This window comes from Neolamprologus multifasciatus, chromosome 10, assembly GCF_963576455.1.
Source record: "Neolamprologus multifasciatus chromosome 10, fNeoMul1.2, whole genome shotgun sequence".
Taxonomy (NCBI): domain Eukaryota; kingdom Metazoa; phylum Chordata; class Actinopteri; order Cichliformes; family Cichlidae; genus Neolamprologus; species Neolamprologus multifasciatus.
This window is the reverse complement of record NC_140448.1, coordinates 9,079,068-9,092,924: the sequence shown is the minus strand read 5'-3', so window position 1 is coordinate 9,092,924 and position 13,857 is coordinate 9,079,068. Positions and strand designations below refer to the sequence as shown.

The 13,857-nt window shown below is 39.6% G+C and overlaps 1 protein-coding gene across 2 annotated transcripts in view; it reads left to right on the top strand.

Moving 5' to 3' along the window:
- Nucleotides 1-13,857, top strand: part of LOC146509570 (roundabout homolog 2-like) — an 83,512-nt gene that overhangs the window by 49,251 nt on the left and 20,404 nt on the right. The window contains exons 7-15 of one of the 2 annotated variants that reach the window (XM_085173931.1): nucleotides 1,127-1,138; nucleotides 1,630-1,754; nucleotides 3,474-3,645; nucleotides 5,915-6,120; nucleotides 9,986-10,067; nucleotides 10,187-10,352; nucleotides 10,919-11,085; nucleotides 11,182-11,303; nucleotides 12,886-13,117. In XM_085173931.1, coding sequence (XP_085030057.1) covers nucleotides 1,127-1,138; nucleotides 1,630-1,754; nucleotides 3,474-3,645; nucleotides 5,915-6,120; nucleotides 9,986-10,067; nucleotides 10,187-10,352; nucleotides 10,919-11,085; nucleotides 11,182-11,303; nucleotides 12,886-13,117 — 1,284 coding nt within the window. The remainder of the gene's footprint in view (nucleotides 1-1,126; nucleotides 1,139-1,629; nucleotides 1,755-3,473; nucleotides 3,646-5,914; nucleotides 6,121-9,985; nucleotides 10,068-10,186; nucleotides 10,353-10,918; nucleotides 11,086-11,181; nucleotides 11,304-12,885; nucleotides 13,118-13,857) is intronic. The other variant, XM_085173933.1, reaches the window with a different exon arrangement.

Genomic DNA, 13,857 nt, shown 5'->3' with positions numbered 1-13,857 from the left:
TGCCCCCCTGCTGAAAGGCTAGGCCTGGCCTCAGCTTTTCTTTCATACAGTGGGCTGATGTAGTTGATTGCTCTAGATCTCCAGCTAGGCGCCAGATATGAACAATCTTACCAGCTTTAAGTGAACTTTTATGACCTCTCCTGGGGGGCTAATTCTCCATCCAGCCACTCACTCCATATTTACACCTTATCAGTGGGAAGAAGCTGTTTTATATTTGAAAAGCTCGAGCAAAAATTAAGCCAAATTCAGACCAATAACATTATCTCCGTTTTTCGTTTTTCTCTTTCCTTCTTTTTTGTATGAAAAAACATTGTTGACAGAGCTAAAAGGGATACTCATTTGCATACACTCCACATTTTTGATCCTGGACTCTACTGATGTAGCTTCACGTGACTCAAACATCAAAATAATCCTTATTTTTCTTGTACTTGTCCTTGGTGTATTTTCTCCGCTGCCTAAAATGAGCTGGTTTAGCTCCCCTTCCCTCACTTTAAGCCAACTTTCTTAACAAAACATAACCAAAAAAAGGATTACATTACCTCAGCACATATTCTGACCTTCTTATTTTAAACTTTGGACATGTTAAATGTCAGCTGACACTTTGATCATAGAACAGACTGTATGTATGACAGAAGAAAGGAAACCAAGTGCAGCTGATTTTGAATCACCTAAAATTATCTTCTTAACTTCTTAACAACAAATCCATAGAAAACACAACGTAATGTACACAACATATCTCATCTTTAATCAGCCCGCTCTCATCAATGATCCATTTCATTTACATGACTTTTGATCTACCAACAGATCTATTAAGTTTGCAAGTCTGTTAGTCTTAAAACTGATAAATCATTAGCGATATAACTGTTCAGCAGTTTTTGCCATCAGTTTCTTATCTCACAAACACCAACAAGGTACTATTTCCTTAAGGTCCACGTCATCACCTGCTTTGGTGACTGATTTTTACCCTCCCTGTCCCTGAGTTTCATGGATGGAAACCCAACTCCATCTCATTCATCTCTGATTTTCATTAATTTCTTTTTTTTTTCTGTCCCTCTGTTCTACTCCTCTGCTTTCCTTCTCTCTGTGTTGTGTGTAAATCTCACTCACACCATTGTTGTGTCATCAGCTCGCCCCGTTGGTAAGTAAGAGCTGATCCCATTGTGCATGCGCTGCTCTTTGTTTTTAATCACACACCTGTTCAGTATGCATGTACCGTTTTGGCATTCCACAAACGCAACCATCAAACTAATTTTAGACATGCATATATAGGTTGTTTTAGTCAATCACTGATTTATCCCCGCAGTCCTTAAATTTACCATGTCACAAGAAATAAAATGAGTTACAGATATGTGAGATGTGCCTTATTTAGAAAAAAATGAAGATATATGGGCACTCTAATGAGTTATTATTAAATATTCTGATACTTTGGCAGCTGGATTTAGCTCATTTTAGCTGTATAGCTTTTCAGTGAGTAAAACCCAGTGCATGAATCCCTTTAATTAGCAGCTGGACATTCAGTTTATGGATTTTACTTTGAAAGTTTAACTGGAGTCCTGTTAAAAAACACAATCAGAATTCTGTAAAATTGCTTTGCAGTTGTTTTATGGTTTATTTTGCCTTTAAACTCAGAGGCACCTCAGTTTGTGGTGCGTCCCCGTGACCAAATAGTCGCTCAAGGACGAACAGCAACCTTTCCCTGTGAGACCAGAGGAAAACCTCAACCCACTGTCTTCTGGCAAAGAGAAGGGAGCCAGGTAAGGATAAAGACTGCGATTTGAACGATATGTACTTATTTTTATTTTTTTGTAGGGTGGTGTGCGTGTCTCTTTTAGGCTTGCATTCCTATACAGGCATCGATTACACAACTATCATAATAATTTTTCATAAAATGGTCAAAATCTGACTAAATGGAACAAGCCAATGGTAAGCAGTGTGGTTCTGTTCCACATGCATATAATGAAGTGGTCATTTATCATCAATCTACACTGGTCTGACTAGCCAATTCACTTAGCAAGAGACAATGTCATGTACTGCATTAGAGTCATTAGACATAATGAAAGCAGGCTAATGTCCTTTCCTGCCCATCAGCTTGTCTGCCTAGGGTGCAGAAATGGACAACGCTGATGCCTCAGTTTTATGACCATGACTTCAGGTTATCACAGTAGAATTAGCACTCTTGTGGTAAACAGCTTCAGACCTTGTAGGAAAGAGACATTGACCCACTTTTCTAACCGAATTGTACACAGGGGAGTGAATATTCAAGTATATTGAAAGCATGTGTTGATGTTGTTTTGGTCGGAAGAATCATTTTGAAATAATTAATAATAACTATAACTATCAGGAATAGTGCGTATCATCATATTCGACCACTGGGGAGCTAAACACATGACCCGAGCATTGTCAGAACACTCACTCAGTCCACTTAATTACATGAACATGATCTGCTCTTTAATACAGATATCTAATCTAATCATGTCAACAACTCAATGCATTTAGCCTTGTAGACGTGGTCAAGATGACCTGCTGAAGTTCAAGCCAGGCTTAAGAATGGGGAAGAAATTCGATTTAAGTGACTTTAGCATGGTTCTTGGTGCCAGACAGGCTGGAATAGCAACAACACCCTGATCTATTGGGATTTTCTTACATAACTGTCTCTAGGATTTACAGAGAATGATCCAAAAATATCCAGTGAGTGGCAGTTCTTTGAGAAAAAAATGCCTCGTTGATGTTAGAGGTCAGAGTAGAATAGCCAGACCTCTAACATGACAAGGAAGGCAGCAGTTAGTCAGATAAGGTTGTTTTGTTACAATTGTTGCAATTATACAGAAGAGCATCACTGAATGCACAACATTTTGAATCTTGAAGCAGGGTATAGCAGCAGAAGACCACATCAGAGAAACGCAAAACTGAGGCTACAATTTTCACGGGCTCAACATTGTCCAATTTTGGATAACACTGTTATTCCATTGTCTAATGAGTGTGAATTTCTGCCTGGACAGTTAGCTTGTATGGTCAGAATTTGGCATAAACAACATAAAAGCAGGATCCATCCTTGGCTAAGTAACTCAGGCTGCAGGTGTAATGGTTTGTGAGGTATGCTCTTGACAAACACCGGGGCCCTAAGTACCAACTGAACATTGTTTAAATGTCACAGCCTACCTGAGTCTACTCGCTGACCATGTCGATCCTTTATGACCACAGTATACCCATCTTCTGATAGCTGCCTCCAGCAGGATGCTGGAACATTAAACAGAGTTCACTGTACTCAAATGGCCTCCACAGTCACAAGATCTCAATCCAACAGAGCACTTTTGCACTGTGGTTTAACAGGAGATTTGTGTCATGGATGTGGAGCTGACAAATCTACATCAACTGTGTGATGCTATTGTGTTAATATGAACCAAACCTTTGTGCTACTAAACGAGTACATCATCTAGTTTATTTATGTTTCTCCCCACTGTCCCTCCCAATAGGATCTTCTTTTCCCCAGTCAGCAAGCACAAGGAGACAGCCGTGTGTCTGTGTCTGTGAATGGAGAGTTGACCATCTCTCCTGTACAGCGCTCAGATGCGGGGTACTACATCTGCCAAGCCCTCACTGTGGCCGGAAGCATCATGGCCAAGGCCCAGCTTGAAGTAGCAGACGGTAAGACGAGAGTAGATATAGCAGACACCATCCTCAGGGAGAGAGAAAATGTTTACCTATGAAGGAAAATACCACTTATCGAGTTATGCAATTTATATATACACAGTTTAGCTGGATTAAAGAGCAAATAGGATAAAAGAAAGATGAGAGATGTTAAAGAAAACTTTGCTTCCTGAAGTTACAGTGATTTCGCAATGTTGTGCGTAAAGTATATCGGCATAATAACATTGTGCATAACTTAAGAGTCTCATCAATGTTTATTATTTTGATGGGGCACATATAGCTTATAACATTACTCAAACACTGAACACCACTGTATCAAAGATAATTTATCTGCCCACATTTACAAAGATGCATCTGTATCTTCTAAAAGCCAGCCACTGACAATGAACCTTTCCATTTGCACCTTACTTTTTTAAAGACTGAAAACATGTAAAATAAAACGATCTACTTCATGGAGAGACGCAATGCTTCTTTTTTTTTTTTTGACAAAGCTTTAATGTCAGCATTAAGTGCTGAGCTGCTGCCAGCTGGGAGCTGTTTATGCCCTTCTCCCCATTTGTTTCTTGGCTTTTTCTCCCACACATTATTAAATTAGCATCTGTTGAAGTGTTTTTTTGGAGAGCAAATGACTTCTGTTCTGTCACTCAGAGGAGATGGATAAATATCAAAATGTTAGGTGTAGAGCGCAAGGGATAGGAGAAATTCCTTTGACTCATGGCTGAAAACAAAGATGGATAGAGTTGGCGTGACGCCTGGGATGTTTGGAAGCTTGAATTGTATCGTTTTGTGGCATGCACTAAGCTTGTAAGATCAGCTGCCATACTGTATGTGTCCACTAGATAAGGATTTTCTGAAGTGCTGGTTTCTCTAATATGCGTGAGTGTAAAAGTACTTTATAACTATGTAAGTATAGCTATAACTTTAGCTATTTTTTTTAGCTGTGAGGTTTGATTGAAGAGTACCAACCTGGACCAGCAGTGTAGAAATTGATATTCTTATGCATAATCAGTAATTAGTGTTTTGATACAGTTCAATAAGTAGCAGCAGGGACTAATACTGGAGAGTGTTCTCTTGCATCCCTGTAACAACCTTGGAAAGCAGTATTGTAATTTTTTCTTTTGTCACCAAGGTTTGTGAGTATGATTGCATTTTTCACAGAGCAGACTAAATCAGGAACAGCAATATCATATTTTTGTTTATACCGTAATCACTTGGGATAATGAGAGCGTGCTCTACAGCAAATGTAATATTAGAAAACATTTGCTAGAGCATCTTTTGTTAGATAATACATAAACGAATTTTGTGTTGAACTAGAAAAAGTAATAATGGCATCTTCTCATTTATTTAATGTTCACATTTACATCTAATGTAAAAGTAATATATACTTTTCAACAACACAACATGATAATATTGCCATATATGTGCAAACAATTTAGCTCTCTGAAAATCACATGCGGTTCTGCTTACTGTACACTATGCTGCACCTAGTCGTACATGATTTTTCTGTTATTCTGCTTGAGTTGCTGTATTGCACATTGTCCTGAAGGAGGTGTGATGAAAGATAAGGCAGGGAGAGCCTGCTGTAAACACTTGTGTGAATGGAGACAGCCCTGATAACAGTGGAGAGCAGCAGTGAGGAAATTGGAAGCGAGGGATAGTTACAAGGCCTAGAGAGATTCAACACTACCGAAATTACTGTTTGAGAGTGCAGAGGCTGTTTTCTGGATGATATAACATGCTCTAAAAAGCTTTAAAAGAGTTGTATTGTTGTTCTGCTTGGCATGCTAATTCTGAGTTTCGTTCATGTGTGTTTGTGGGGGACTTGCCAAAAGGGTGGAGATAGAGCCATGAGTCACAGTGGAAAGAGAGAGGACAGGCATGAATGTGCTGAAAGGTGTTATAAAGAAGGTATGGTAATTAGCACCACGGGTGAAGCATCGTTAATCCTCACCTAGTAATTAAAACTCAAAGGTGTGATGCAGTGCCATGAACACTCCGCCCTACTGTGGAAAAGGCTCACAAAACAGTCAGTTCCTCTCACAACAAATCCACCAGATTGAACCCTAACATCTCGGGCATGCAACCACAAATATAATTATTGCAATCACAAATTAACACCTTGTGATAAGGTCATGTATTTTTTCCCACAAATCTGATAACTACCAAGAAAACAGTTGCATGTTTCTTGCCAAGACTAGGACATTCAAATTACAATGTTAGGAAAGCATTCAAATAATAACACCGGATTCTTGATTGTTATACTCAGCCCTGAAGGACCGCCCACCACCGATCATCCGGCAGGGCCCATCCAACCAAACTCAGGCTTTGGGAGGCATGTCCCTACTCAGGTGTCAGGCGTCTGGGGACCCAGAGCCTACAATCACTTGGCGGAAGAATGGGGCCAATCTGCTTGGAAAGGACACAAGGTTTTCCCTTCTGGAACATGGCAGTCTTCAGATCCAGAGTACCAGGGTGGGTCATGTTGAAGCAGCGAGCGATACATTGTATCTGTAATATGTACTGTAGTTTCTTCTGGGGACAGTGGCCTACTAACCACCAAAGAATAGCTCTAATTGCTATTTTAATTGTTTTCCCCATAACTTTGCTTTAAAAAATGATTGAAGTCCAGTTGGAAGAAGTTGATGGGTTAACCATTGATCACTGCTGAGTTTCCCACTGGTTTCTGGACTCTTATTTTAAAGGCATTTTCTCTTATATTATTGGAAAGAGTAGCAACTGATCTGCCACAAAATAGTCGTGAATCATGCTCAACTTAAGTGTTCGTTTAACTCTAAATGAAACTTGTGATTCAGACGTAAGGCATATTAAGAAACTACTTGCTGAGTGAAAAGTTGTATTTTTTCTTTTTCTAGACTTCTAGATAATTAATCTTGTCTCTAACAAATTACGTTTCTCCATGCCTGTCATTAGAAAGAATTGAGTTTTAAGAGACTCTTCACCAGTGTTGGGTAAGTTACTTTAAAATAGTAACTTAGTTACATTACTAGTTACTTCTATCAAAAGTAACTCAGTTACTTTAAGTTACTCGTTACTTTCAAAGTAACTAGTTACTAGGGAAAGTAACTTTGGTTTTACTCAGAATTCTCTTGTTAATGTGTTGCTTCCACAACTTTGCCAGTCTTCTAGCTTGCTTACTTGCCACAAGTGCACTGTGCCACCTACCAATAGAAAGGAAAAGATAATGTGCATATTTCCACGAGAGAAACCCCACGCCTGGACCGTCATTGACTGCTGCCATGATTCTAGCCTACGTCACAGCGTCATGTGCGCCTTTTACATCCAACACAAAAACTGCAGTCGTGGTGCTTTCGATTGTACTCAGAACTCGGAAATTCTGCCTTCTGAATAGGAAGATGTAAGTAACACCAGACTGCAGATGAGCTGCATACAGGGCTGGACGGGGACAAAAAATTGGCCCGGGCATTTTGACTAGAGACCGGCCCACCATTATAGGAAAAATCATAAAGCCTTGAATGAAAACAAACGCTGTTGTGACAGTGATGTACACTGTTTTGATGGTATATATGCATCAATCTATCAATCGTTTGTTGTAAGATTCAGATAATTATTTTTTAAAAGCTAGACATTTTAAATGAGAATAAGAAAGAAAAGTATTTCTTTGTGCCCACCTCTCCCTGTTAATGCCCTACCTGGCCCCCCTGGCAAAACTTTGCTAGATCCGCCCCTGCACAGTTACCAGCTGTCAGCTACCTAAAAAGGATCCTGGGGTTATCTGTTTCTCAGAATCAGTTCATAACTTCCCTTCAACTCATTCATGTCACCTAAAAGGTAAACCTGTTTCTCCATCACCTGTTCAGCTCTGATGATTCAGTAAGGACATCTCCTGGTTTCATCTTCATGTTTCCCTCTCACCAGATAACCAAACCGATATCATGACCAGCAGCTATTTTGCAGCTGTGGCTCCAGCAAACATCAGCTGATACTAGAAATTAATATTAAATAAGTTCTAACAACAGCTGATCAAGCTTAAACGTGCTGCTGTTGTTTAACGCGACATCGGCTGGTTTCCTCTTTCTGGCGCAAAGTGGGCGATAAACAAACAAGAGAGCCGATCAGCTGATCATTGATCAGTTTTCATGATTGAAGTAGAAACGGGAGAGGGAGGGGGGAGAATGAAAGAAGAAGAGGCAGCTGTGCAGCAAAGACACAGAATAACTCCAGCTTTGTGCCTTTTTCATTGTAGCTGAATTACGGGACAAACTGTTCCTTTTCAACTCAATAAGAAACGCGTAATATTTTCTCTGGAATACCAGACGGGACGGTTGGCAACTCTAATAACTTATGAACAAAATAAAGTTCAACATTAACTTCATAGCACCCACCCAGCTGTATAGAAACTCCGTCATGCTAGCTAGCACACAGTACGGAAAAAGTCAGAATAACGAAAATAAACTCCACCTAAACTTGGTTTATATCTGACCCAGATAGACTGCAGGTCATAACTTCTTACCTGAAGTTCAGTTCACACTTGGACCGGCGGCTGCCTCGGGTCTCTTTTCCTTCTGCGTCCCCTTTCCTTCATCCACCTGCTGGCCTCCACCACTTGCTAATGTTACTGAATCTGTGGAAGCTCCGCGATAGCCACCACACGAAGTAACGAGTAACGACCCTATCTAAATCCCAGTAACGACTAACGCGTTCCTGATTTTGGCACAATAACTAGTTACCGTGCTCGTTACCACAATAATAACGTAGTTACTGTAACGCGTTACTTAATAACGCGTTAGTCCCAACACTGCTCTTCACTGACATCAATTTCCAGTTACATCTGACTTTTCTGCTCAGTCTGTGGATGTTTAAAGCATATATAGTAGTGTTTCTTTTTTCTTTTTCTTTTTTGTTTTTTAAATGCCAGCTGGGCTCCTGGCATTCAATCCATCTTTGTTGCCAGTCAGCTGTTTTCCTAGGTTTTAGTTGTTCACTTGGTTTAGTCTAATTAATTTTTGAGATGAAAAAATTACCAAAATATACCAAATATATGAAATGATAAACCACAATTGCAGCAAACATTCTGCCAGTTAGCATTACGTACGACCTTTATATTTCCTAATGCCAGATGTGGCAGACGGAATTGAAGTGTCCTTTGCAATAGTTCAATCAGGTCCTCAGGACTAATTAATCAAAACAAAGGACAGTTAATTAATCTTGGAGACAGTGTTTTACCACCAAAATTAAAATGCCCTTGTTATCTTCTCAGCAGCATATCAGTTGAATCTCCTGTTGATTATTGTGCCTTCAATTAATCCCACTGCACATATTTCACATTCCTCTGATCTGCAAATTATTCATATATTTTGCAGTGAAATCTTTCTCTTTTGGTGAGAAGGACATTGAAGTGAATGTGAATGCAGTTCATAAACACATGAAAGCAAAACAGCATATTTAGTCTATGGGGCTTTTGTTTGTTTTTGCATGTGTAGCTTTCACACCCTTCATTGCGTGTGAAAGAATAAAGAGGAATCTACGTATCTGATAAATGATGTCAGCTTCAATGCATTACAGATGAACAGGTACAGTCAGGTTGCTGTTAAATGGTGAATAGTGAGTATAGATTTTTGTTAGTTTTTAAAGTCTTTTATATAGTCTGAATTCAGAAGTCTTAAGGGGGTAATAAAATGGAGAATCTCCAATATATGCTGTACTGTCACAATGTCAAAGTGCTCCTCCTGTGTCACTCCTGTACTTTCTCTCGAGAGATAACATAGTTGTCAGTCTCTCCTAAGGCATTGCCAATATGAAATTGGTTGTCATATCTACTATTTCCTGTGTCAGCACTAGTGATGATAATGTCAATGGCTTTTGGAATGGCGGGTGACCATTACTGGAGCAAATCAATTAAGAAAATTAATGTAAGCTTTCACTGGGATCTCTCTTTTTTTTTCTTTTTTTTTTTTTTCATTGGCCAGCATTAAAGTTCCCTCTCATCCACTCTCCGGCTTTTCTCGAGCCAAATGCAGGCCAGTGGAGGTTAATGCGTTTTTACTGTACTAGTAGGTGCAAAGCCCAGACTGACGTAAGAGCTTCTGGAAACCATCTGGGATCAGAGTTGGATTCAGCTGTACAAAGCAACAGAGTACACTCTAAAAGCTGTATTATGATGCAGATGAGCAGAAAATGTTTGTTAGTTTAATAGACACAGTGTCTGCAATCATTATTATTATTTTTTATCGTTAGTTACTGTTTTTTAGTGTTGAATTTGGTTTCTGTTGCAGTTTTGAAATCTGCCCAGTTCTTGTAGATTTCAGATTAAATGGGAGCTTGAATTAACTTGAAATTTAAATTGTGTCTTTCTTAGCTGTCTGACTCAGGGCTGTATACCTGCGTTGCTACCAGCTCCAGTGGAGAAACATCGTGGAGTGCCTACTTGGATGTCAGAGGTCTGCTTCAGTAGAAAAGGATTCACATGTTTTATGCATATCACTTATAACATGGCTTGCATTTGTTTTGTTTTTGTGGGGGTTTTTTTGCTTTAATTGTGTCTGTCTTGTTTTCTTAGACGCTACTGACCTCGTTGACTTCATATCTCACAATTCGACCGCCCTCCCAGGGCCTCCCTCCAAACCCGAGGTTACTAATGTTACCAAGAGCAGTATCTCGTTGTCATGGAAACCGGGACCAGAGGGGGGCTCCCCAGTGTCCTCCTATGTCATTGAGGCTTTTGGGTATGTCTGTGACCTATGGCCTCGAGCAACATTTAGTGACCCCGAACTTTCATGGCAGTAACAGATGTGGGTGTTTCTGTGGGCAGTCAAGCAAGCCTGGGCAGTTTGAAGGAGAACATTCATGAGTAGCTCTTTTATATATATATATATATATATATATATATATATATATATAGATAGATAGATAGATAGATAGATAGATAGATAGATAGATAGATAGATAGATAGATAGATAGATTTATTTATTTATACAGTTAGTTTCCAAAGAGTACAAAGTAGCTTGTATTATATGTAAATAATAACTTTATTGGTTGTTTTTAAGCAGAATATGATTAGCACACTTTTTGTGTGCATGTGTGTGTGTCTTGTGTTTGTTGGACTGACTATTCTTTCACCAAACAAAATGTTTTTCAAAGCCTTTCAATAGTTATTCTGCCGTTTCATTACTATGTGGCACATCATTTGAGCTCCCACTCTCAGCAATACATCTAGTTATCCCAAATGAATTGTCTGGATTTCTTACATTTCAAGTTTTTCACTGCTTATTTAATTTATTGTTTTTACAGTCAGTCAGTGAGTAACAGCTGGCAGACCGTGGCAGATCATGTGAAAACCACAGAGTTCACAGTCAAAGATCTACGACCCAATACCGTCTACTTGTTCATCATCAGGGCAGTCAATGCTCAAGGGCTCGGGGATCCGAGCCCCATGTCTGAGCCCGTTCGCACTCAAGGTACAGAAATGAGAATGGATTCTAATAAATTTTTAGCGATACGAATCCCTGTTCCCACTTACATTGCTTGTGTTTTGTTTTTTTTCTCTGTCACAGACATTAGTCCTACAGCACAGGGAGTGGACCACCGTCGTGTGCAGAAAGAGTTGGGGGATGTTGTAGTCAACATGCACAATCCTGTTGTCCTCAGCTCCACGTCAGTGCAGGTCACCTGGACTGTGAGTACCCACAACCCTTAAAAGATTTGTAAAAGTATAGCCGAAGTACCGACTGTTACCTTTGGAGCAGTGTAGGAAAAACAAATCTGGTCTAAGCTTGTTTGAGAACTTTATACCTGGCACGTCACTTTGTTTTGGATTAGCTGGCACACACACAGAATAAATATGAGGGGATGGATACACATTTGTAGAATGAACAGCTGCTGCTGCATCAATTTTGATTGGTGTGAAGCGATGCAGGAATCAAGACTAATGTTTCTATTCAGGACAAATACATCACCATTAGGCACTACATGTGTCACTTCTGGAAGCAGTTTGCAGTGCTTTATCTGGGAAATGTTATTTCTGTCTGTTGGCAAGGTGTCCCAGTGCCTGCTGCTGTAGGTTAATAACACACCTTGGATACATTTACTGCAGTCTGCTATTTCATGCTTGTCAGCATGACAACCGTGTACTGTCACACAGCTTTTAGACTGAGACAACTGTGTTTGTGGTGGCTCTGAATAGGTTCACAGGCGTTATTTGACCTGGCTCCATTTAACAGAAGTTTCTTCAGTACCCAAACTTTATGTATTAAACAGTTGCAGCATTTTTTTTTTTAATTGTTGTCTTTTGCATGTTATTTGGGAAAAACAGCATTTCCCATTTTGTTTTTTGGATTTTACTCAACTTTAATTTCAGTAGTTTGTTGCTCAGAACATAAAGTTGTCAGTCACCTTTGTCTGTGTGGTAGTTGAGAATTTCATTGCATACTTCTTCTTAAACTCGGATCTCCACATTTCTGGCCTATATGCACAACTTGTGCAGGATTACATCAGACATTACATTTACTAGAAACAGTTATTCCATGTGTAGCATTCCGTATCATTGAAAAGTTCCACTAAGACATCAAAAATCACAAAGCAAATTCTTCCTGCCTTATGAAAAATCACATTTCTGTAAAGATAAGGGTTTGGTAGTAATGAGATTTGAGAACGTAAGAACCGGTGTGCACAAACTTCCACAAATTTGGATTAATTGTATTACTTTTTTCTATCTTTTGAAGAAAATAGGAATTTGTGTTTATTTTTTGTTCACACTCCCAATAACAGCGATTCCTTTTTTAAACATAGGCAAAAAAGGAAAAAGAGATGGCTTATGGGACATTTAGATGCACAAATCATTTTGTTAAGAACATACAAGCTGAGACTACAGAGAGACAGTGAAAGAAATAAGCCAGAAAAGAGCCACTCTTGCACTGTTTTGGTGATAATCCAGTGTGTTATTTTCCATGTAAAAGCTTTTTCTTGCTTCTACCTCTGTCAAGAAGTACCTGTCCTGAAAAGAACCTGGGAAAATTAAAAAAACAAGAGGAAAAACATACTCTGATCCCATATTTTTAGCCTAGATTTAACTACTTAGCAGCAGCGTGCAGATCTGGCAAATGCACTACTACTGTCTTTGTACGGTTTCTTGCTTCTCTTCTGCTAATTGAACTGTGTGATTAAATAAACGGCTGTTGAGTCATAGCAGTTTTTATGACACCTTCCGCACTATTACAATATAGCGTGTCTCTCTCTTTCTCCTTCTCCTCTCTTTTCAGGTGGAGAATCCATCCAAGTTTATTCAAGGCTACCGTGTTTTGTACCGGCAAACTTCAGGGCTGCCCTCCCCAGGGCCGTGGCAGATACAGGACTTGAAGGTTGCCTCAGAGAGGGACATAACTCTCTCTGGTCTGAAGAAAGGCATTGTATATGAGATTAAAGTGCGGCCGTATTTCAATGAATTTCAGGGCGCCGACAGTGAATCCATGACAGCACGCACCATGGAAGAAGGTGAGCCACAAATTAATTCGCATTTCTGATAAAAATTAATTTCTCTGCCGACTTAATGTTCGAAAGAAGTAAGATATGGTTACTAATGCATGAGCAGGAGCTCTTGTGTAAATGTTTCTACCTACTTTCATATTTAGTTGCTCCTACTAATGGCTTCTTGGCTAGATAGTAATGGATAATGGCATTTCAAGTACACCCTCCCACATACGCACACTGCTGCAGTGCTATGTCCCCTGTGTGTGAAAGCAGTTCTCCCAGACAGCGCAGTAGGGCTCTATGACAACCCCGAGCCTCTGTGGGTTGGTGGGCAAAGAAGGCGAGCAGTAAAGCTTAACTGTCTCTCACCTCGTCTGTGCCTGCTGCCATGTCTCTGTCTAAATGTACATGATATGACCTCCCACCTCACTTACACTCACACACCAATGAGCTCTTTGTGTAATTACACTTCCTGGTTTCGTCTTTCTCCTCGTGTTATTCATCGGCTATTTGAAATGTTGTTAATATCAGACTTCTCTATTCATTCTCAATTCTTTGCAAACAGGAAATGATAAGAATTATTTGTGCATGCTAATGCTATAATAGAAATTCTTTAATGCTGCCAATGCAAACATCACAAGCGATGAATCCCAACTTTTATATTGGGTTTGCTGTGATCGGAGATCAAAAAGCAGATTGAAGTGAAAGAGACCACAGTGCACAAAGCCCAAAGGTAGAGAATCAGGTCATGGCTGCGACTTCAT